Consider the following 26,723-nt stretch of genomic DNA (forward strand, 5'->3'; position numbering starts at 1 on the left):
CTTTCTAAAATAAACCATTTTATGGCTGCAGTGTCTTCCTGTTTCCAGGAGGTTCCTGTCTTGCGCTTATATAAGGAACATTTGTTTCATTTACTGTTCTTTTGGATGACATTTGTTGCCATACTCAACTTTAAATATTTTACAATGAGAGAAGAGCATGGAGTGAATGAAACAAAACAAAGAACAAGAATCATATCTGAAGTGGAGAACATTAATTAATTAATTAATGTGGATTATTACATCATAACATTCTAATTACCCTTTTCAGAGTAATTGCACTTTGTTTCTGTACAGGATAGTAAAACATTTTTTTTTTCCTTGAAAAGCCCATTTACAGCAATAACAGTAATAATGACCAAGAAAACAATTCACATCATTAAAGTTAATCAAAGTATTGGATTTACATGGATAATAATTTCTCCGCCAAGCATTAGCCATTTTCCAATAGTAACAACATGGGTAACAGCCGAATCCTAACCCGTGCAAGGTAGTTGCCGGATGGAGGGCAACTCAGAGTAAGGGGATGTTTTTCTCCTTATCTCAAGTAATGCCCCAGCCACCCTTATTGGGTGTATATGCGCCAGCGAAATTGCTCGTGCAGATCTGAGCAGCCCATGTAAGGCTGCTTGGGCCAGGTAAGGGGGTAGGATTTGACCTGCAATGCCACAGCCAAGTTCACCCACCCTCCTCCCAGGACCGATCTGGTCTGCCATCCCCACCCTAAAACGTCCCTCCCTGCCTCCATTCCACCCTTCCACCACTCTCTCCCACTCCCTGCACTGGCCTGCCCCAGCTGGTGTAAACATACCCCATGAGGGGCTGGGTGTGGCCTCTGGGCGTCCATGCCAGTCTAGCCGGCTCTTGAGTAGCCATGAATGTGCTTTATGGCACATTCATAACACTCCTGGGCTGGTGCAGGACCCTACGCTGGCTGATCTCACAGTCTGGACTGCACTCTAAGAGTATTAAAGGCTAAATGCACCCATATTAAGTTGTATAGGAAAGATGTTCTCTGGGCACATTTAAGGGATCACAAATCGACATAGGATTGCATGATCCTGCTACTGTAAATTTCTCCAATAAACATATTATGGGTTACATTTGAACTATATTTAACCATGGTTAATGCTAACTACTGTCATAATGAAACCATGGTTAACATTAGCTATGGCTAAATCTCTGCATGCATAACCCTTAACAAGGTTAAGACTGTTGGCGAAAGGATGGAAAGAATTTTTTATTTCAGAAGGGGAGAAGATAAGTGACTCTGTAGTTCACTCCCTAGCTCTTAACCCAGATTAGATATTAGGAACATTACACCTGAACCTGAGTCAAGTAGTGACTGTGGTGCATGCATCTATGTATAAGAATTGAATCAATATGGTATAATTGATTATATTTGGATTGGATTGGTCTGAATGCAGAAAATCCAGTTTCAAACATCTTCCAAGTGCTCTTCATATGTTGTGCGAGAATGTGTGGTGGAGGCTGTATGAATGTAGGTGTGCTAAACAGCCTAATTCCCTGCTTTCCTTGTGGAGATTGTCTGAAGAGTGAAACACTCTCCCAAGGGAGAGATCATTCCTGTGATTTAGAACCACAGGGTTCCAGTTTTCATACTCAAAGGAACAATCTCTCCCTGCGCAATGTGTTTGCCTCTTCAGACAAACGCTCTACAAGGGGAGAGTGAGGCAGGAAATTATGGAGCACACTGGAAGTTGAAGCATGGCCTACTGGTGTGCTCTAAGTCAGTGGTTCTCACACATTTAGCACCGGGACCCACCTTTTTAGAATGAGAATCTGTCAGGACCCACCGGAAGTGATGTCGTGACTGGAAGTGACATCATCAAGCAGGAAAATTTTTAACAATTCTACCCATGCTTACCCAGGAGTAAGTTCCATTTACTATGATTGCTAAAAGAATATACATAGTAGCTTGTTAAAAGAACAGGTCTGTTACATTTCCTCAAATGCAGCAACATACAATGGTAGCATCAAGTTTAATATATTAAAAAATAAAACATTGAAATGAATGGGGACCCACCTGAAATTGGCCCGCGACCCACCTAGTGGGTCCCGACCCACAGTTTGAGAAACACTGCTCTATGTGATATTCTCCATGGTTACCAAAGATACAAACAGGGCTACAGCATCACACATATACAGGTTCACACATTTCAAAGCAACTGCCACTAAGCAACCACTCAAGGTCAAGCTGCAATCAATTCCAGCTCTGATAATTGGAAATACATATTTCATACAGTCACAAACACCTAACTGTCACATTTAAATTTTACCCCCTTCCCCCTTTTTCAGTACATGCTTAAAAAACATAATATTCAAAGCAGTCCTGTTTCTCAGCCTGGTTTATGTGAGGGGTTTGTTGTCAGGATAAGAAAGAAAGCTAAACTCTGAAAAAATGCCTAAAACATGATGAGTAATTTTTAAAAAACACCTGGTGGATGGTATTTATTAAATGTCAATTAACTTAGCAATGAATTATTAAACTAGATCAAAATATAATGTTCTTTTTATTTTTACTTCAGCTCTCTACTCCCTTTTGGATAAGACAAGGATGTATATGAAGGATGAAATCTCTGAAACACCTTGTTTGAAGCTGCCTAATGGGATCTCTGAGACAGCCCACTATTAAAAGACCTGAAGATTATACCTAACAATACTTACATCCTTGAACTTTCTCAGGTAAGTGTTACAGTGTTGAGTCCTCTAGAGAACCCAGCTCTTAATACTATAGCAAAAGCAAGATGAAGAACAGAGAGTATGAAAATGAAGAGGCCCCATATTCACAGCTGTATAACTATTTTTTTAAGACGCTCAGGGAGCTTTTAATCTCTAAATTAAATATCCCTGTGTGACATTTTTGGGCAGACGCTGCTTTTTCTCCATTACAAAAACCAAACAGATTAAGTAGGCTTTAACTGTATAGTGAGCTGTTTGCACACTTGAAAGAATGTTCGCAGAAGGAAAGTAAACAGTCTACAGACGTTAATCACATGTTTTACGATAACCATTTAAAAACTATTCCCTGAACTACCATTATTTAAATGGGTGTCAGACTATGCCACCATGTGCTGGCAATACTCAGTGCTGGCTGGATAAGGTTCCTTATAAACCTATGGAATACAAATACATGTATTTAAAATGAGCTTTAAATACAATCCAAAGGAAGCCCAATTTTGGTCTGCGACCAAAAAACAAACAAAAATTGATATACCAGTTCATTCATTCAGAGGTTGAATGTTATCTAAGTATGTTAATCACAACTGGGATAATTCTTTGACAAGCTCTGACATGTATTCATTGTTTAAATTTGCTTTAGTAAACTTGCAGGGATTTGGACTAAGAAAAAAAAATGTCCTCTGAGGACTCTGTGTAGTCTGAAGAACAATGATTGACACTATTTCATTCTCTAGAGCAGTGGTTCTCAAATGCTTAAGCCCAGGATCCACTTTTTGAATGACAATCTGTTGGAACCCACTGGAAATGATGTCATCAGCTTAGAAGTAATGTCATGGCCAGAAGTGACATCAAGCAGGAAAAATTTTTATCAATCCTAGACTGCAATCCTATCCACACTTACCCAAGACCCACCTGAAACTGGACTGCGACCCACAGTTTGAGAAACAGTGCTCTAGGGCAAAAGGTCAACAAGTTAACGTGATAAATCTATTTATGAATCTATTTATTATAATAAATCTAAGCAGGGTTTACATTGTCTTGTGTGCACAAGAATCATTCTTTGGACTGCAGTGAAAGTTTTCAGAAAGTATGTTAAAGATTACAAGAAAGTGTCTGATCCTGCGACTGATCCAGGAACAATAAGTCACTGAGCATTAAAAAGATAATTTAGCATGGGATTAAAGGTTATGAATTCTATGTGCTGACTGCAATCATAACTCTAGAAGAATTCTAAGGGCCCAGTCCTATCCAACTTTCCAGCTCCAGTGTAGCCGCAATACAGCCCCTTGGTAAGAGAACACATGTTCCTTACCTTGAGAAGGCCCCAGTGACTGCCCCCTCCACCACAGGATGCAGTGCACACCCCACTAGTACAACTACACCAGCACTGGAACAATGGATAGGATTGGGTCCTAAAACAACAAACTACTCTCATGAACATGGACTTATAACTCCACACAGAAATTTTCACTTTTAAAAAAAATTGAACTATGACTGGTTCAGGGAAATATTGCCAGGGAAATCCTCACCATTTCCAGCGGATCCCAAAGGATCTCCTCTATGGAGAACTCGTGCAAGGAAAGCGCCCTACAGGTAGACCACAGCTGCGATACAAGGACATCTGCAAGAGGGATCTGAAGGCCTTAGGAGTGGACCTCAACAAGTGGGAAACCCTGGCCTCTGAGCAGCCCGCTTGGAGGCAGGCTGTGCAACATGGCCTTTCCCAGTTTGAAGAGACACTTGGCCAACAGTCTGAGGCTAAGAGGCAAAGACGGAAGGCCCATAGCCAGGGAGACAGGCCAGGGACAGACTGCACTTGCTCCCAGTGTGGAAGGGATTGTCACTCCCGAATCGGCCTTTTCAGCCACACTAGACGCTGTTCCAGAACCACCTTTCAGAGCGCGATACCATAGTCTTTCGAGACTGAAGGTTGCCAACTAACTCCAGCATAAGAGATAGTGCAAGCAAAACTTGTAGTCACCATAACCTAAGATAAGCATCAAAACATGGCTCTGAATTTGAGAAGTCAAACCAATCATTTATGAAAGTACAACTCCAAGAGTGGTAGCCATGTAAGGGCCCACTTCTAATGAGCCATAGTGCTGTTACTGAGCTCCAGCACAGGCCTTTTGGGGCGGGGGGGGGAGCGTTCCAGGGTGAGGCAGGGAAAGGAACCAGCTCAAGAGGGGGGTGGGACTGGCAGAGGAGGCTTCTGTTGGATACTATCCTTCATGTCGAGCTGCAAAGCCCAACATGGAAGTTCTCAAGTCTACGCTGGCGAAATAGCTGGCACAGACATAAGAAGCCCCACTGCAGACCCTGCGGCTTTCCTTGGGGGAAGATGGCAAAAGTCTCCTTCCCGAGAGACCTCCAGTGGCTTCCCTGTGCCTGTGGGATACAACAGTCCCCATTTTCGCAACAAAGCAACAAAGACTCTTGTGATACCTTAAAACTGCGATCTACATTTTTCAGGGAGTAAAGGGACTTACTTCTGAGTAGATATGCATAGGATTGCATTGGGAGACACTTATTTCAGCGCTAGCTTTTATGGACTACAGTCCAGTTCATTAGATCCATGAAGCAAAAGTCTCAGTTGATTCTTCTCTTCTCATTTATATACAAACTACCTACTAGGTTTTCATTTCATGATTCTGAAAAAGGGAGCTGTAGTTCATGAAAGCTTAGGGTGAAATAAATGTGTCAGTCTTTGAGATGCCACAAAACGCTTTTTCTGTTGTTAAAGTTCAACATGATAGCCTATGTCCATTGATACAGAAACATTTGGTAATCCTCATTTGCATGTAGAAGCAAAGTTTCTCCTCTTGGAACAGTTCTCTAAAATGCTTTAAAAGAGTTGATTATTTCCATCATTAGTCAAAATAAGCATGACTGGGAGCTGCTCTTCAGATCAGTGAGTACCCACACAGTATTATATGTTGTGAAAGAATGTACCATTGAGGACATGAGGTTTAGGATTCTGGGTTTTGTTTTGTTTTACTGAATATACCAATTGCTCACCGCAACCATAGATGCTAGAAATGCAGTGTACTGAAGCTATTTCTATTTTACTGTTATCACTAAAATGGAATTGAAGGCCTAAATGATAGGGTGCAACATCCTGAGTACAAACAGGCAATTATGTAGTCAGTTACTACCACCATGCTCATTTTTCATGTTTTAAAACTGTCATTTTATTAGACTTGCATGTAAGCAAATATTCTTTGTCTCTCAGCTAATTCAACTACATGAAATTTCTGGAAGCTTCCATTCCCCAAAGCCTGACCCAGTCTCAAACAACTCTCCGCAAGAATCCTTCCAACCTACCTGTTTTTGGATCTACGTCGGCTGGTAAGTGTGGAGGGGGATTGCCTGGTGTGAAGTGCTCATTGCTGTACGTAATAAGCGGCGTAAGTGGATGTACATGATGCGGGTGCTGCACAACTGGTACTTTGTTAGACTGTGAAAAGAAAAAAAAGGTGTGTAGAAAGATGCTGCATTAACAGAGCTACCCAGCAAAACATTAAGGAAGCGCTTGAGAAAGACACAAACCCCTAAGCAGGTAACATTTTTTTAGTTCTGAAATTCCCGTCAGAATATCTTTAGGTATGTTCTCTCCTTTTGTTGCACAAGCTTCTTAGCTTGCTTCTTTTCTTAATTGTTTGGTTCTCAATCTCTTTATAAACAAAGCCAACCAAGATAAGTTCATTGTTATTAAGAACCACCCTTTGGACCGCAACTCCTGACCTGCAAAGTGAAGCCCTCCTTAGTCTCTCGTGACGTATTGCGCTCAGTAGCCACTGTTGGCAGCCTTGTGACCAATATAGGTTTTCATAACCTATCACGAGTCCCCACCACCACCTGAGGGAAAAACTCTCTTGATGGAAGTTAAAAAAAAAAATGTTGCTGTGCTGAGGATCAGTATTTGCACTATGATACATTAAGTGGCTATAGCATCCTGAAATAAGACAGCCCAAGGGAGCAACTGAGCACTGATCATTATCAGGTATAGAAGACCTGAAATTCGCTGTCACCCAGGAGCAGCTGCCAATAATCTCAAATCTCACACAGCTGGCTACAGAGTTCACTTCAGGACACACAGATCTGGCCACAAGTGAGACCCATGCGTCAGCAGTTCAAAAGTTATATTATTTGTGGGCATGTAACAGCCAATCTTGGCATCTGCTATTCCCTGTAACAAGGTAACACTCCCATTGGCCCTGTGATATTCTAAAAAAAGGACAACCCTTCAGAGATAGAAAGGTAGATGCTTGATAATTCAAGCTGCAGGTTTTCCCCTCAATCCATTAGGTGAACTACTGGTCACTTACCACTACATGTTACAAGAGAGCTGATAAACAACCCATTCATCAGGGGAAAGTACTATACAAATCACAGTGAAACACACATGAATTGGGGGGGGGGAAGAATGGCAGAAAAAGCAGGAACACACACTAAATCTATAGGTCCGTTTGGAACAAAAATATGCACATATTCTATTATAGATCCAAGCCAATGCAAAGCTATTATTCATTAATACAAATGAGCGCAAAAGGGAAACAAGGAAGAAAAGCATTAGAACTTGCACTGTGCCATCTGAGCAGCAAGTTACCCTCAAAAGATCACTAAGAAAAAAATAAGCTGAAACAAGCAAACTGCTGAACCATTTAGTGCAAGTAATCCAATTGCAAAACACACACACACACACACCCTATTCCCTATAGAGGATTTACACTAAAATCCTACAACAGGGACATTTAACCAGATTAGGTAGCAGCAAAGATAAAGAGGCTAGTATTAGATGACGAATGGATTAGAGTCAAGTTTCATTTTCAAATGTGTCTTCATTTCCTTTTATTACTTTAAGTAAGGAACAATTTGCATTAACATCAAGTAAAAGGAATCACATTAAAAGAAGCAGGAACAGAGCAGTGGTGCCCGTGAGCGCCACCTCAGTCCAGGAGCTGTCAGAGTCTTCACTATTATACAAAAGTCTAGATCAGGGGTGCTCACACTTTTTTGGCTTGAGAGCTACTTTGAAACCCAGCAAGGTCCGGAGATCTACCAGAGTTTTTTTTACAATGTTCGCGCCATCATAACATATAACATTTATGTGTACAATGTATGTTGGTGTACCTTGAGCCCCACTGAGTATAACAGGACTTACTCCTGAGTAGACATGCCTAGGATTAGGCTGTGAGGCTGCAATCCTAGCCACACTTACCTGGGAGTAAGCCCCATTGAGTACAATGGGCCTTACTCCCGGCGTTTCCTCCCAGAGGCACCTGAAGGGGGGGGTCGGCACTCCGCGATCTACTCATTTTGCCTCGCGATCTACCGGTAGATCGCGATCCACCTATTGAGCACCCCTGGTCTAGATAAAAAACAGCAATTTGGGGGGGGGGAGGAATGAACATTTTCAGTACAGACTAATAAAACTTGTCTTTTTTCTATTTCACATGCACACACACTCCTATATACATACACAGACAGACACACACCATCATTTTCAATCATTTCTAAAAATAATGCCTTGTTTTTTAGGAACCCTAGTTTCTGTTTTTGTAATTTTACAATAGGAAAAATAGAAGTAGTGGTTTGGATCTGGGAAATGCAAGAAAGAATTCTAACATGACCACTGATCTGGAGAATGTCAGTCTCTCTTATGCACAATCCTACACATCTACACATTTGGAGAGGAAAGGCCCACTGAGTTCCATGGGAATTACTCCCAGGTAACTGTATATAGCATGGTTCCCAAACTTTTTCAACTGGCAACTCCCTTACCAGGCCATTGTCTGCAGCTCCTAAACATTGTATACAATCCTAAACATTGTAGAGGGCGACAGGTTTTCGCGAGAACTCTGTGGCTCCCCTGGGTGGTTTCTGTGGCTCCCCAAGAAGCCACGGTTCACAGTTCCGCGGTTCACGGGAACCACTGGTATATAGGATTGTAGCCTTAGCCTTTCTTAGCCCATGTGTAAAATGGGAATATAAAAACAACTTAATTAAGTGAATTTTAAAGGCTGTAAAATGCAACAAGGCATGAAAGTGGACTGTTTATTGCTCTTATTAGTTATCTTATACTATCTTGATTGAAGGGTCTTACTGACACCCTTACTGTGTCTCGTGGTTCCCAAACTTACTGGGGTCAAGGTGCTTCTGCAGCCTCTTCTTCCCAGCTCAGCTTCCTAGCTTGGCTGGACACTGCCATCTTGGATCTTTTGGAATCTTGTGAGATCCAAGGTGATGGCACTCAAATCTTGTGAGATTTCATGAGATCCAAGGAGGCAGTACCTCAGAGAACAGGTAGGAGGGCCATTGCGGTGCCTGTGATTTCACCGTGACTCCCTAAGATGTCACAGTACATACTTTGAGAACTCCTGTTGTATCTTTTTGTATGACATTTATGCCATATCAACCTATGTGATGCAACAGTGCCAACATAGCACAAGATGCATCCAGTGCTTGGGATGATGACAAAATGGCCCAAAGAGTTAAGTTAAATATTTTTATATATAAAATATATTTAATTTTATTAATATTATTTTATTAATATATCACTAAAGTGATATATTAAACTAAACAGGAAAAATGTGTTTTTTGATTACTTGAAAAATTAAATTTATTTCTTTTTGCCTAGAAAACTATAATGTTTACTGGCTTAGCTGAGTTCTCTTGTGAGGAAAAAGTTAAACATTCTGGAATGGCAAAGTATTCATATCTAGCAGTCTGCAAGGATAACACCTTGCATTTTTACAAGTGTATTGGTCTAGTTTCCAAAAAACCGCATAGAACAAATGCCAGAAATGAAATCACACTTCAGGATAACCTCTTCTAGAAAGAATAATTTGGCAGAATCCTTTGGTACTAATCCTCTCTCCATCATGTTCCACTGCTACACATATATTTGCTTCCACACATCTGCCTTTTTCCTGCCCCCTATTTTCAGACAAATTACATGCTAATAAGTTTTATAGTGCAAGGTTTGAAAGGCAATGAATCATATTGCATTTAAACTCTGTCCAAAGAGCCATCAGCCAGAAGTATCACATGGATAGTAAACTGAATTCTCCAGCACCATTTATAGCAAATTTCATCAGCCCATAGACCACAACTCTTTCCAGTGACACTCATAAATTTCCTGAGCTACTGCAGAAGATGTACACTCTGACATGACCAGCCAAAATATTGACAAGGAATATCCTACTAGTATGTTTATTCTAAAAAAAAGGCACACACTAGGCTTGGTATGACAAATGTTTCAACATTTTGGTATTGATCAACAAAATTCATAACAAGTTCTTTCCCAAAGGCATTCCCAGTCCCAAACAACCACTTCAGTATCATAGCACAGACTGTATCAAGATGGCTTGGAGGAGGAAGAAAAATTATCTGTAGCAATCACTCTACGAAACCATAGATTGTTAAGCAGGTCTATGGTAAAACAGCACTCCCTATACACATTTGGCCACTGGACAATACTTTCAACTCCAAACTGGCCCCGTGCATTTAAAGGCATGTACACCAATGGTGTGTGCACATCTTGGCCCCTCCCCTTGCATCTGGGTGAATTTTTGGCAAGTTCCCTTAATTGCTTGGGAGGGGGCAGTTCATCCAACCCACCTGTCCAAATGTGCTACTAATACTATGTTTAAAACAGTAGATTTGGATAAGACTGCCCCCACTACGCAATTAAATTAAAAGCCTGTCATGTCAGAGAATGGGTGGTGTGTCTGTCCTCACACTTACATGTGCAAAGAGGGATCAGCCCCCATTCGAAGTCTCACTGCTCCTGCAAATAAGAGCTTTAGATGAAACATAGCAATGTTTCTGCCACTACATCCCAGACAACAATAATGCCAGCGTTTCCAGAAGATGCACCAATGCAAATCATAAGGATGAGAGCATTTGCTTTCATACTCCCCATACTTCCAACAACCATGTTACAAAAGAGATGACTCCTTTGTTTCCCTTTTCCACTGTTGCTATTGTAAGTTACACCATGCCACTCCCTATGACTGAAACAGGCTCCTTTGGTCAGTGTGGGAATTCGTCTCTGTCTATTTGTATTCCAATGCCATACTTAAAAAACCTCCACAGCCTCAACTTTTCTTGACTCTTCCCTTATAGTTTTGCGCTCGTCACATCCCAAACCTTCACTCATCCTGCTGCCACCTCCCTTCCCCTTTTGTCCTCTACATCTAAAGTCAGTGATCAGTCCATTTGCTAGACTCCCCATAACTTAAGTGGTTGGCACTGTTGGTATTAAAACACATGCAAAATGGTAGTGGCAGCGATGAAGTGTTATACTACCTGAAATAGGGCCATCTGTATTTTAATACAAAGATCCTCTTTGTTTGCATGGTGTAATTCTGTGTTGCTTCAGGAGGGGGGAGTAGGCATATCCACTGGAGAGTGAAGTAATGCAGTGGGGAGGAAACCTATGCACAGTTTAAAGACAGGCAATAATTTGCAGGAGGAAGGCATAAACAATTCTGGAAGCACTTCTGGTTGTGTAACAAACAAGGTTGGCTTTAAAAGTAGCATTATGAAATTATATTAATTGAGCTTTCTTGTGCAGGGAGGGGGAGCACCGGGGAAGACTTAGCAACGGGAGTGATGAGAAGATTAATCCTGCATTTGCTTCTCTCTTTGAAGAGAACAGGAGTTTTGCCTGAGTAAGAAGTGCACTGTCTGGCACTATCCAATGGCTATAAAAGGTAAGTCACAGAAATTAGATTTAAAAGGCCCCATTAGATCATCTTAGCCCATTCCCTCTTGCCAATATATGCTTTTCCCCTAGAGTATATTGTCCTCTTTATTTTGTTCAGGCTTATTTTATAATAAAAGCTAATAGCTATTCTGAGAAAATTGAACTTCTCTGGAAACAGTATCTTTAAAAAAAAAATGCCATTAATGGATATCACAGCAGTTCTTGTTTTTAAGTTCGTTACCCTGGAAGAAAGATCTTAGAATCAATGAGAACAAAAATGGAAAACAGGTACATAATGGCCCAATTCTATTGAGGGTCTGTGCCAGTGGAATGTGCATTCTGCCAACATGCACTGTCACAAAGGTACCATAAAGTGCTTTGCAAAAGGCGCTGGTGCACTATGGGAAGACCAGAACCTTCCCATGCAGGCCTGAGGAGCGACTGAGGCCTGCTGGAGCAGGTAAATTCAGCGAAATGATGGGGGGAAGGCGAGAAGAGGGCTGAATGGGGCAGGGGGAAGGTGGAATAGGCTGGCAATGGAGGCAGGGAGTTGGGGGCATTGGGCCCAGGAGGGGGTGGGATCAGTGGCGCTTGTGTGTGCCGTATCCAAACACCTTCCTGGCCTTGATCTGCCTGCATGTATCAATGCAGACTTGGGTTAGTGATATCACTGGTGCATGTCTGGGTTAACCCCTTGTGGCTGCTGAGGCTCACCCCAAGGAGACCTCCAGCAGCCAAAAATCCGTCTTGGGATACAGCGGAAGCCATTCCAGCTCCACTGCATCCATTCACAGAGATTTAGGCAGGACTGGACTGTTAAAGAAAGTAAAGCACTCCTTTTGTTTTAAACTTGGTAATTAATGTTCTGGACTGAAAAAGCAAAGCAAAATGCAAACAATAGCAAAAGTTTGTGTGTGTCCCCCTTGATTGCCTCTGCCTGCAGCAAAGTAGATTAAATTGCACTCATGGAATCAACAATGAAGTTACCAAACAGGAATTAGAAATTGTTTAGCACATGTATATACAAAGATAACATAAACCATAGATGAGACTTTCCTATTAGAAATTTAAGCTGAACTGCATTTAAAACCACAGATGTGTCTAGAGTAAATTCTTATACATTCCCACAAGCATTAGGTGATTAAAAAAAAAACAACCAAATCCAGCATATTACATATTATGCATCTTGGGGCACTCTGTGAGCAGAATTAAAAGGTACTAATTACGCACAACAGCAATAATTACACACAGTACAATGCACTGTAGGCTTATGCATCAAATGGTCAAATACCCAGAAAAACTTTCAATGGGAACAAATCTGTTCCATGCCACTCTTTCTGAGACTGCCACCTGGGGAAAGTACCCCTCACCTTTCAAGTGTACTTAAAGCACAAGGTTCTGTTTGCCTGCAGGAGATGTTCTGTTAGCATCCTAGACCTCCCGCCTACACTGTTCACAATTTGGATTGTGGCTAGTGAAAGATTGATTAGGCTCTTTGTCCTAGACCTCTATAGCCCTTCTTCTTTCTCCAGGAAGAGGACCCTAAAAGAAATGGAAGCTCACAATTCACCCCTAAACCTATTAATCACCACTTCCTGAAAACAAATGGAATGACAGCTCTGCCTATCTTTTTTGCTCCCTATCATGCCCTTTTCTTCAATACTCCCCTAATGCCCCTCCTTTCTACAGAGTAAAAATCAAACCGGAAACTTAAAGTGCCTTTATGAGCCTAGTACGCTGAAACAAAAGCACAGAAGAAATGGAAGAAGAAGGTTTGGCTGGCCTTTCCTGATCCAAATGAACTACAGTAGTCTTGAATTACCAGATCAGTCTAGTGGAAGCACTCTGTGCCAGCAAAGCATGCCATTTGCAACACATTTAATTCAAAACTAGCATGCAGATGCTCTTACTAAAACTTTGCACTAGAATTATGGTTAGTAGTAAAGTGCTAACAGAAAGCAACATGTTTATGGCTAGAGGAAGCCACTCAAATTATTTTCAGCACTGATAAAGCTTAAATAAGATTTAACTTCATCTACTGCCACTAAAAGTGAAATATTTCAGCAGAAGGCTGGATCAACCAAAAACATTTTAGAATTTTAGCCCTTCCAGGACTTTCTTCAAACATCTGGAAAACAAAACAATAGTAGCTAGGAATTGCTGTCCTATAATTGAACAGCCTATAATGAAAAGAATAATTTATTGTTCTAGAATATCAACTGTGCAGAACATGAATCTTTTTCTTGGAGCATCAAAGATAAACAGAACTTCAAAGAATAAACACCATAGTGTCCTAAAGTGTTCTTAAGTTTGCTTTCCCCCCCTTAAATCTGTTGACCACAATCTAGTTGCTTCTGCAGCTATAATCACAGTACAAAATCTCAATGCAGATCAGCATTGTTATTGGAAAACATAATGTGGGGTGGGGAAGAGGGAACACCAAACTGTGTAATTTTAAAGAACTTTGGCATATTTTAGACACTGGACTCAAACAAACCCCTTTGTCTTGTCCCTCCCGATGTTCCGATAGACATTTTCCTTTGGGGAATTAGATACTTAAAGGCCATTCTGTTTATCTACCCAACGTGCAATTTCTTGAAATAAAGAATGCTTTCACACCTGACTAAGCATTTTCTCCCGAAATCTACTTCTTCTTAGCCTATTATCGTTGATACAGTGCTGTGAACCCTTTCAAAGTTTAATGTAGCTCATTTCTGCCTAAGGTCTTGCCCTAAGCTCACTCCCTATTGTAGCTGAGGACAAGGCCTCCATTGATAACCATGGCTCCTTATGCTAAAAAAGGGCTCATTTTCTTCCTTCACACAAATGATGACAGGAGCACTGACAACCACGTATAGGGACAATACCTCCCCCAGACAGAGTTTAACAAAAACCAACACACACACACACACACACACACACACACACACTTAGAGGAGGAGGGAGAGACTTCTGCATGCTTCTATTTCCCTTATTTTTCTTTCAGTGGCTATTCCTGGCTGGATGACTGTTCCCATCATTAAGGGCCTACCTGCTTTAGATAAAGCTTGTCCGCTTCCCAATAATTAGCAGAAACGTTCAAATAAAACAAGGCCCGCATCTTGCTCCAAATGCCTAACTGCTCATTTAAATAACATTTTGGGAAATGTCTACTCAGATCCCATGTCCCCTCAAACCCCCACCACTTGACATTTTATACTCTCTTTTTATATTGGAAGGTACACAAAAGCAGCTTTTAGGATTGCAAGACGCTTCTATTTAGCTAAAACAAATACATAACACATCAAGGTTGTGAAGTGAAGTATACCTACCCAGAAACAAGTTCCACTGAACTCAGGAGGGATTACTTCCAAGTAAACATGACTAGAATCGGGCTGCAAATGAAATTATGACCATTCACTACCTTACTTTGGAAAATGAAAATTCCAGACAGCACCACAAAGAAAACATATTCAATACAACCAGAGATGCATTGTACAAAGAATTACAGCTGTTCTGTTTTTCATAAATGCTTACGATGCATGAAAACTTAACCTTTTTCAAAACAGCCCAGGAGAGACTGGTATTAAACACTGAAGTGTCCATGAAATACCGATTCACTATTGTTTAGGTGAGGAGAAAGCTCAGACAAGGGAAAGCTGGCAACAATGGACATCTTTTCAGTGCTAGCATTTAAACTCTCTTCAGAAACTGCAAATTAAAGTTCATATCACACAGCTTTCTGCCTCATTCATCATTATTATCAGGAGAAAATAACACCGGTGTTATGGAACTTGGTCTTTTTATTCCTTGAAGTAAGTCATTAGCTATTTAAATAAACTGTGGGGTATACATAATTCCAGACTGTTTTTACCAGCATTATAAAAAGATTAACCATTTATGTCTACAGGTGTATGTCTCATGCAGAACATTGTGTGGCAAAATTGATGGTTGTCTGATATTTCTGCAAGTAGATGATGGAAACATAAGTACTACTTTCATTCAACTTCACACTCTCTTCTACCCTTACAGATATTTGCACTTCATAGGACCTTTCAGAGATTATACCCTGAAATAAGATAAAGGATTCATATCCTACCATCTGTTAAAAACATTTCCATATATCAGTACTAATCATGACACAGCGCATAATTAATAGAATGGAAAAGCAATCTTTGTAGTTAAGATACTGTTCTTCAAAGCTGTACTCAGAAATACCTGTTTTATCTGGCTCTAAGTTATAGACAGAAATGAAACTAAAATTTGGAAGGTGCAACAATTTGGGGAAAAAACAAATGCTTTGGAATTCAGGATTAATACTCAGAAAAAAAGACACTCTTGGATGTACTCTAGAAGTATTCAGAATATATATTATTTCCTTGCAATATATTTAATATTAATGTCTGCTAATGTAAAAGCAATTTCAGTGCTTTAACTTTTGACTTTTAGAATGTATCAACAAAATTGTTGTATAGAAACTTGTGCTTTTCGTGTAAACTCTGCAGGTTCCTAGCAGGTGTAAATTCAACAGCACCTCCACCATGGGGGGTGGGGGGTAAACATGACTTTCCCTAAAATAGAGGGATCTCCAGAACCAAAAGTATCTTTCTGTATTAATATTTTAAACTTAAGAAATGTTTTATATAAAATGGAGAGCTTAATGAGAAAGAACTACCATGATTACAACATGAAAAGCTGTAGTTTCATAGAATAACAGATTTTAAAGAAATCGTATTGATAGACCCCCCCCCCGGCAAAAAAAATCTATGATACGTATATTAAAATGCATTTCATTACTGCTCAGCCCAGCCTAAAACAAAACGCACTATTATTTTTATTAACTAATATGTGAAATTACAGGTGCCATCTTTAAATAACAGTGCAATAGCCACATCTATAAACACCACTTAAAGGAACAGACACATTAATCAACAAACTTTCACCTCAGGAATGTTTGGATACAAATTTAAAGAAAGAAAAATAATGAAAAACCCAAAATAAGAAGGTTGGGATGATAATGGAATTTTTGAAAAATGAATTCTGTGTATTAGAATTTAACAAATTTTGAAGACATTAGAGATGGAAGGCAATCCATAATGAGGCCTAAACATCGCTAAGTCCTATCTTGTTAATTACAGCATGTTCTAAAGTTCTGTAGATGTGGTTTTAAAAAATTAATGTTTCCTCTTATATTTGTTAAAATTCATACTTATTCAAATCAACACAAATCAAGTGCTAGAAAAAAACACACGCAAGTAATATATGTCCATAGAAAATTAAAATACTGCAAAGCTGATCATTTTCAGCAAACAAAAATATGCAAATTCATTGCTGAAAACAGTAAATGAAGGTACTACTGATCTAAATAAAATGAAATGTCTCTACAGCAGAAAATGTTTAGGTAAGTAAAACAAAAGAAAAAGTCCATACAACGGCATAAAACTCTGCAGCAAGTATAAATGAAAATGAAAAGAGAATGTTATGTTGTGGCATAAACCACATGCCCCTATTATAGTACATATTATATAGAAGGGGCGCACACACGCACACACGCACACACACACACACACACTTTCACTTTTGTATTCATCAGTTTTAAATCAATAAATGCAACCAGCTGTAAGTTAGAAAATTCTCCCTCCCTATGACAACACTCCATAAGGAAAAAAGGGAGCTTTGCTTTAATAATCAAGGAAAGTGGGGGGGGGGGAGATATTTCCTTCATCAATTGTTTAATTCTTCCATTCCTTTGCATATGAACAAGCATGCTCTGTGTTTTTTGTAACTCTTATAGTATGTTAAAGTGTCAATGACAAGTCAGTATAACCACCTCCCCCAAACTGACTCTTACTGTATTTTTTTAAAAGGGGGGGGGAGTATTGAACAGAAGTCACCATTTGAATTTTTTATCTTCTTTTTTAAAAAAGATTGCTTCCACAGACACAAACAAAAAATGTCACACAACTAGTTCAGTGGTCAAGACCACTGAATAGCACACACACATACAAATGCTACTCACCCAGCAATTCAAATTGAGATGCCAACAGCCAAACTGCTGGAATAGAGAGAACCCAGAGGCAAGTGCTCCTCCTTTACCACTCAAATCTTCCATTCCCACTAAAATTGCATCCCTCGGGTACATAACCGCTTTGTCTTCCCTACTCTTAATCTCAAAAACTTTTTCCTTCACTGTCTAGATGCCAATTGTACTGGCTCTGTATTATTTCCCTTCCAGCTTTTCACTTTCTGTCTCCCTCCCATCCCCTGCCCGCATTTTCACTTAACGTACAATCCTAAAAGATCAAGATGTTTCCAGTTTTGAGGCCTGGCATTCTCTGAATGCTCGGGATCCATTGTGACATCGGACGTTGGCTGAGAAGTGTCTTATTTTCTAAGAGACTGCTGTGGATACCAACACTCAGAAGAATCTGTTCTATTTTCCAGTACACAAATTCTCTCACTGCCACCACCACCCTCACATGCCTGCTAAGGATAACTAAAAAAGCAGTTACCTTGGAAATCAAGGACAATGCTACTACAACTCATACAGTAGTACAGGTAGCGCTAAGCGTAGTGAAGCAACAACAGATGGCCATGAGGGAGCAGAAGCACCTAAGTGTAGCAGGCAGTCATTGTATCTGAAATCATGTCAGATCCCACCAACCATATTTCTGAGAGAGAGAGAGAGAGAGAGAGAGAGAGAGAGAGAGAGAGAGAGAGAGAGAGCATGCAGGAAAAAGTTCATTCTGTTGTCTTTCTGATACAAAAGTGACATTGCAGGTCTTTGCTATTAGAAAATTCTCCCAACTTTCTCCAGGATTAAAATGGTACTTCTCATTTTGAACTGGTGGTTTTATATGAAAGCACTATCAGAAAAGCTTATCATGTTTGCTAAAGTTTACTCATGTACTTCTTGTAGCTATTTTAAAATTTACCTAAGTTAAGATTTAAAAAAACCTGAACAAATAGTTCTTCAATTTCCTCAGCGAACTGAGCAATGATGACATCTCTCTCACCCCTTGTAAGTTATCCATGTCAGCTGCTTTTCTTAACAGATATGGACTTAAGAAAGAAAACTTCCAAGGGCTGATCTTTAATTTGATCAGTCCAATATGCACACACTTACAGCAGGTACCTCTTAAAATAGCTAGTGTGTATATTAGGAGAAAAAAAACACAGATGGTTATGCATAATGGAAAGTGAACTATGAGCAATACGACATCCAAAATCATCATTACTTTGGTAAGCAAAGGAATTTTCCAACAGCAAAACATTTCTGAGTTGTCTGAAAACCCTGATTACAGATACTTCCAGATGGGACATGGAGACCTGTCGCAAACGTTTGCACCTTTGCATGTAATAGTATAATCTGCATGTGAATAAAAAGTATATAAACTTTTGTTGTGTGGCACCAATGAAGGCTACGTAATCATTGTCATGCTGCATTATTATAGTTGCACAGACTGATCAGTGAAACGAAAATGGGTAGAAAATTCTAAGGATTGAGACAGACTTGCCAGAAGATAATCAACTGAGATAGAAAAGAGGGTTTCTGTTTGCTTTTCTTACCACCATCCTTTTCCGTACTTATCTGGCCTTTGCATGTAAAGTGTCAGCCAGCAACCGTTAAGGCCCTTAATACCAAAACAAAACCCTGCAATTTCCTTTTACATGGCAATAACAAAAGCAAGGAGGCTCCAGTTTGACAAGTAAAAAGGTCCAACAACACGGCAACTAATTGCCTTCCCTCCCTCTATTCACAGCAGCCACCACACTCCAGTGGCTGCTTTTGTCACACGTGCAATTTCTTAAGTAAACTGCAAGTTCCCTTGCTGGTGATGGACAGTTCCCAATCATTTAGCAACAATAACTTATAAAGTGCAGCAAATAGGATGGGCAGCTCTGAAACTGAGGCTTTGCTACTTGGTTGTCCCCAAAACAGAAGGAAGAGAGAAACAAACGTAACGAAGAAGAAAAAATAGCTGACAAAAACATGCCTGGTATTGCTTCCCCCCCCCCCACTCTTTTAAGCAATGCATGCACCTACAAGTTTCGTCAAAAACATCTCCTCAGGAAAACTAATCGGAACTTACTGCAGACTGGAGTCATCTAGTTAATGTCCTGCACTGAAAATTTCCCAAAATTGGGTATCCGGTTAGGGGTGGGAATGAAAGGAAAATGTTCAGCCCTAGGAATGGAAATGCAGCTAATCAAGATACAAATATTTGAAAGGTAGCAAAATAAGACAGCTATGATACTGCCCCTTTGGAGATATGCACTCCCCCCCTTGTTCCAATGAAGTTGCAATTACACGTGGGAGAGACCAAATGGAACTGCTGTTCATGGCACACTTTCTTATTATGTCCAGTAAACAGATTTAAAAGCACCCGTTATTATTTGTGGTAACAGGCAGATCGTGACAGTCATGAGATGTTCTATGAGTAAATGGAGAAAAGCATCAGAACTGCTTCCATAAGACAACTTTTTTTTTTTTTTGAAAAAGGAAGGTGATGGCCTTACTTAACCTAGCCTTCAGGAGCAAAGCACCAAACAACCCATAAAAATACTGTGTGATTAAACAAAGCAATACAAAAGCCTGCCTTCAGTCGTGATGACCGAGATCGCTTCAATAATGCTAAAGTTCACAAACTCCAAAGCATTTTTCCCCATTAAAAACTCTTTGCTAAGCTCTAAATCCATCAATTTTAAAATGATCTGAACTGACAGAGATTAACATGCAACAGAAACATGCACTAGAAATTAAAGCAACAGTGCAAATACATTAAAAGCAGTGCTTCATTCTGCCAGCCCTTTCGTGAGAGGAGAAAAAGGTATAGCTTACCATTTACAACAGTTTTAATCAGGATGCTTCACGCTGCCTGGTTTCAAGCATGCTGCCGCTTGTTATATTAACATACCTACATGATGTATTTTAAGACTGCCGTTGGTTGATCCACTGGAGGGCAGCACCCTACCTAAGCCATTCACCACTTAGCTGCACTGAACAGATAAACACACGGGAACCAGCTCTACAACGCCAGCTCTTCAGAAAAGATGCTCAAGTCCAGTTCCATTCATAGAATTATCTCGCTTGGTAGGTAAAGGAACAATACTTGCATCTCCCCCTGATTCAATAACAATCCACCAAAAAGTGAAAAAGCTCTCATTTTTCTTTCACCCCCTCCAAATCCCATATATTCAGTCAAAAGAACAAAAGCTGATATTTTGTTTGCCGACTTGGCAAATATAAAGGAAATCTCAGTTCTCCAAAGTTCACCTAACTTGGTGAAAGCACAGCTTTGCTCTTCACCAGTGAAATTAAGCTTTAATGGCTATTTGATGCCACTCAATAGGGGAAACCCGGTTCAGTTTCGGTAAAAGATTGTTCCACTCTTTTCCCCCCACTTACAAAAATTTCCTCAACTCCAAATTCTTGTCAACAAGAATAATTGAATATTTTTATAACAATTTTTTAAAAAGTACAGCATAAATGCCTAAAAAGAAGATTAAAAAAAAAAATTCCGAAGCATTTAACTATATAAATTTTCCCATGGTTTAAGTAAAAAATCACAGAAACTTGCGGATGTCTTCCTTTAAAGCGAATGGTCCTAACACATATTAAACCACCGCTGCGCGTCTTCTAAGCATAGTAGGAAAAAATGACTATTGATCTTCAAATAGCGATAATTGAAAAGATCAAAAAGATTAAACAAAATCACGAATGTGCTGACTTACCATGCTATGCTTTTTTTGTTGCAACTTTGTAGAAATTTCACTCAAAGAAACTGCATCAGAGGTGTCAAATTTTTTAGCGGAGTGTGATCGTATTACTTCCGCCGCCCTGCCTTCCAATGCTTCAGAACTTTTTTCTCTTTCTCTTTTTTGTTTGTGGTACCTAGCTTTTTGCTATAGACTTTAAAAGCCTTCAGCTCAGCAAACCAGCACAAATTATCTTGCCACCTTGCGAAGCTCTGATGCTTTGGCCGCTAACTTTGGAAGGCCCTTTACTACTGCATCAAAATTAGCATTGTCAAAGCAGTTAATGAATATTAATATTGTATTTGTCATTGGAGCTGGCCCGTTGCTGAACTCCGAGTCATCCATCAGGGACAAGATTAAGAACACAATTATTTCTGACTGACAGGGACCAAATCTGCTAGAATTTTTTTTAAACAATTCAGGGGGAAACACCCCCCCCCCCCACAATATCATCATCTTAAGGTGTCTCCCAAGAGACTGGGAACCAGATTAATACTCTTTTAATGAAGTACAGATCATTATGGGGGGGGGGGAGAAGAGAGATATACAATATACAATTCAAGCTATTTAGTTATAGTTGCTGTTAGATTTTTTTTGTTTTTGTTTTAGAAAAATGCAGACAGCATATCTTTCTCGACAGCTGTCCAGATTTTTATTCATACTCTTCTAAGGAAAAGGCGACTTTTTCTGAAATCTTTTTCCTTTTTAAAAAAAGAACAGAAGGAGCAATTCATCCCATCTGGGATAATTTTCCATGTCTTCACTTTTACTATAGCAGCTCAGAAAAGACAGCACAGTAAATAATTCCTACACAAATTTGACAAGAGACACCTTCATCAGCTACAATTCCTTCTACTCCAATTCCCTAGTTCCCAAGTACTGTCTCACTCACTTTATTCTGGATGAACCATTACTTTTACAGAAACTCTGAAATTCCCTTTTAATGGTGACATCTTTCTGTAATAAACATATAGGAAACAACACTTGAGCAACCCAAGTACAACCATCAGCTAACCAGCAACCGCAAAGAGGTCTCACTCTGACTCAGAAGAGATCAAACCTGTTAATTTATAATTCAACCAGATCCACACTTTTGAACATGAAAAGTTGCCCTTTATGTTTAATGATAATTAATGGAATCATAAAATAAAAAGGAATGAATGGAAATGGCGGAAATACTAGAAATATTTTGAGAAATGACCACAGGGAGCTTAAACTACCCAAGCCGTTCAACACTTATCCTTTTGAATGAAAGAAATGTTAAAAATGGTTGCTTACCTGTAATAATCATATTATCTATATTCAAACAGTGATTCACACAGACACATATATCAAACAATTACTTAAGTTATATACCTGGGTGTGTGATTTTTACAGATGCGTTTTAGAGCATACGTTTGGTGGTTTCTTTCACAAACTATTCCCCAGATCATGTGTGTTAATCCTATCCCCCTCTCCATTTTTGGGCAAACTTTCTTATTTTAAAATGTGGCATAAAGAGGAGAACTAAAGGGAATAAAGATGTGATAACTAATCTATCCAATGAATCATGGGGGTCTACATAAAGCTGCTGTGGCTACTGCGCTAATCTACAGCTCCCACTGACCAGCCCACTGGCCTCCTAATACCATTATCAACCCTTAGATGAACATTCTAAATTAGAGTTTTGTTCCAAAAGGGTGTGAAGTTGACCTCTGGTGCCAGGAAACCTCTGCCATACATACAGATAGAAAACTTCTTTTACATTTTTTTAAAGGATACTCTTTTAGGGGGATTATATGTTTGCGTATATGTGTGTGTCCTTGTCCACAAACATATTTTTTATGGTTATTATCAACTACGCCTGATGAACACCCCACTGATACAATTTTAAAAAATACACTTATTTTTTATTTTTCTAGAAAGAAAAGCAATTTTGCCTAGTTATCGGATTCATTTTTTCCTCTTTCCAACATTATTCAATAAAATGAACAAATATTTAATTTAGCTTTGACTATAAGCAAATTTTTACTTAATTTCTTGAGTCAAGAAAAAGTAAAAAAGTGATTTAGTTAAAAGTCGGAAATACCCATGCATTCTTCACTCAGCAAATTACACTTTGGGAATAAAAACTGGTTTTATTTGAGAGCAGATTACTACGTATCAGCATCCAAAATGGCAAAAAAAGAAGTCATAATACAAAGATAATAAACAGTCTTTTCCCTCCTATGGGTTACATTTGTATGGGTGGCCTCCCTTTGTCTTAAAATACAGTTATTTCTGTGACCCAGCAACACCATGCAAAGAATACTTGATAATACCAAATAAAGAAATGAACATTTTCCTACGTACGTGTACTATCTTTTGGGTTGACGAAGACAAAATACCATCAAGAGATACTGTGCTCTGGGTTCTGTATAGGCCTATTTTCTGTACATTCAATGGAAATGTACTTCAGTGGTTGTATTTCTGAACCCGATATTGGTCACAACAGAAAACTACTAGTTTACAATCTCCTTCAATAAAGCAAACATTTCATTTGCTCCTTAATAATATGTTAGAGCTTGCAAATTTTAAGGTCAATATTTACAGTTTGGGATTTTGTGGATACCAGTCAACACCATCAAGCACCTATCCCCCTCTCAGTTCTTAATAGGCAGCTTTCTCTGCCTCTCTCTGCTTCCCCAGCACGACTGCATCAGCACTAGTATCAAATTAACTCTCCGACTTTGAAACTTATTGATCTGCTATTAAGACACCAGTGAACCTGATGAAATGAGTGCTGTAGGTGCAGTCAAGACTTCAAAGTCTCACACAGCCACATAAAACAAGCGCCTTTGATCCTAACTCCGATCTGCTGAGGGTTTAAAGCCCAATTCTCCCTAAGCTGCCCTTCTCACTCGTCATGTCTGATGTCTTACCAACCAGTGACTTGATAATGTTAATAATGCAAATTTTAGCAAATGATTTTTACTGTAGCAAAATTAATTATATGAGTTTATGCCCCTTTCAATTTGGGCATCTGAAATTTAAAAAAAAATTACAATAGCAATTACAATTGGACAAAGAAATCTTGGTCATGTTCTACTTTTAAAACATGATGAAACTGTCATCTTTTTTGATATTTATATCAACAAATTCTGGCTGAAATACCTTCTATTTACTGTAATTTAAACTGAGCTTCATGCTAAAAGTTACACATTTTAGCTTTCTGTAGTTGGATATATACTGAGAACTAACAGTTATTCGCAAGCTTCACCCAGTCCCTTTTCTGCCTTTGTTAGCCATTGTATAATAACAATTTCTTGTTTGTTCTTATATTATACTCATGCAGTATTGTATCATTCTATAATAACTATTATAGAATGTACACATCTTGTGATATGCAGTTATTAGATACAATGAAAGGATTTGCCACAACTTATCAAAGGGAAAGAGGGAAGCATTGCATTGCATTAAAAATCCGAGAAAAAAATCAGTGCTTAAATCAGTGCTTTAAACGATTAAATATTGAGGAAGTTAAATCTATATATTTACAAGCTTGTGCATGCTGACTTTTTCCACATTAATTCAAAAGATCCTTCTCCTCATGAATAGATTTTATACTCATTTGCTTAAGAACCACAGTCACAACATGAATATAATGGAATTGTAAGAGTAACATAAACTGTGGTAAATATTTGCTGCAAACCCCCTCCCGTTATGAAGACACAAATTATTCAGTCACCTACTTTCTCTGTGTTTTTGTAGCACATGATCAATGTTCCATAATACTTATTTGATAGTGCAATGTCAAATATTAGAACAAAATTTGAGAGAAAAAAATTGAAAGTGCCTTCAATAAAATTTGATTTTGCACATGCAAATAACTTTATGCAAACTAAAAGTTGTTACAATTCTAATCTGTGGTTGCTGCTGCTTTGAGATATTTATTAATAACAAAGAAAATAAGAAATCTACTCAACATTTAATTTTTCCAGAATATTACTCCTGAGACAGAATATGGCACAATTATGTAACAAAAGGATGTTCAGAACAGGCTATTTAATTGAGCACTTCAGTCCAAAAATATTTTTCATAACTCAGTATGTTTTCTGAATTCTGCTCTAACAACAATTTTGATGGGGGGGGGGGACGACGACACCCTAAAAGATATTGCTATGTTGATACTCACTTAACCTACTTGCAATTCTAAAGAAGTCAACACTTGATTGTGACAACGTTCAAAAGAATTTCCTATGCCACAAGCACAGTAAAAACTTTCACCAATTAGTGCAGGAAAAAAGGAGGGAAAAGCCACAGCGCTGGTGCTCAAAGAGCCAGGCCTTGCGGCAAAGCTGTCATGTCGAGTGGATTGATCAACAGGACCACAATTTCTAATGGCATGTTGTCATGAAAAGTCAGCCACGGGGAGCCACCTGCTTTACTGCTCATAGACAGCTAAGGAAAGGAAGGGGGAGCCTTTCATACCTAGCTTTACTAGACCCTTTTGCTAGCAATTTTGGAAAGGGTCTCCTGATTTTTATTCAGTAGGAATATGTCATGTCTCCAAACGCATTACCCAGCCTCTAAGATTACAGTTACAGGAAGGCTGAAATTCTCTTCTACTCTCTCCCTCTCCTACCTCCTTTTAAAATAAGAGAATAGAATAAATGTTTTCTTCACTATCGCACATCATCTCAGATCTTAAACCATTTCTGTTCTACCTCTAAACCAATCAGGTATATCAATACCTTTTAACACATGCCTAAAGACAATGTAGACCACCTTCCTTTGTCCTTAAGACACATACTATTGCTTCTTTGACACAGAACATGGTACTTGCACTGTTTCAGTTTAGATACCACCATATTTTTAGGAGTAAACTCTCCACTTGAAGACTATTGTACTACTTCTGCAATGGACAAACATCTTCAGTTGACAAGGTGAAGAGAAATCTTTGATTTTTTAAAAAGTGTTTTTGTCTTCCACACAAACAAACAATGCTTTGTGTCACTACCTGAAGGAACATAATTAAAATTTGAAGGACCTTCTATAAATTTACCATCAAAATCAGAACCATATGGCCTTAATCACTCTTCAGAAGTGTGATAACCTTTGGCTTTAACATTATCATCCTTAGTACAAATTTAAGGACAAATATTATACTGTCTAAGATGATACACGGGAAATGTGCAGTAATTATGCTTCAGTTGAGAAGAAAAGGCAACACTGTGTCACATGAGAACAGAAAAATGTTCATTTATACTGAAAATATTTGGTTTCTATTTTAATCTCTAAAGAAATCCAGAACTTTTATTCATGAGAACTTCAAGGTTGACCAACCATATGATTTATTTGTGCAAAATATTAAACATTTACTACCTGTTTATTTGAAGGTGTCTAAGCAAGACAAAAACAACAATAATGTGCGATGTCTACCAATTTAAATGATTTTATTTTTAAAATCATCTATGTACAGAAGAAAAAAGTCAAATAAAAGTTAAAGAACTTCCAAGTTCATGTAAGCAACCCCCAATTGGCATGCAAATCACGTACTGTAACCTTTTATCGGTGCAGCCTCTGGTCTCATCAGTCGATGAAATTCTCAGCC

At 39.0% G+C, this 26,723-nt stretch overlaps 1 protein-coding gene across 19 annotated transcripts in view; it reads right to left on the reverse strand.

The window, feature by feature from the left end:
- The window catches only part of TCF7L2 (transcription factor 7 like 2), a 262,031-nt gene that overhangs the window by 39,219 nt on the left and 196,089 nt on the right, over nt 1-26,723 (reverse strand). For all 19 annotated transcript variants that reach the window (XM_066622309.1, XM_066622306.1, XM_066622322.1 and 16 more), the window contains exon 5: nt 6,025-6,157. In XM_066622309.1, coding sequence (XP_066478406.1) covers nt 6,025-6,157 — 133 coding nt within the window. The remainder of the gene's footprint in view (nt 1-6,024; nt 6,158-26,723) is intronic.

The sequence above is a fragment of the Tiliqua scincoides genome, chromosome 3, assembly GCF_035046505.1.
Source record: "Tiliqua scincoides isolate rTilSci1 chromosome 3, rTilSci1.hap2, whole genome shotgun sequence".
Lineage (NCBI taxonomy): Eukaryota > Metazoa > Chordata > Lepidosauria > Squamata > Scincidae > Tiliqua > Tiliqua scincoides.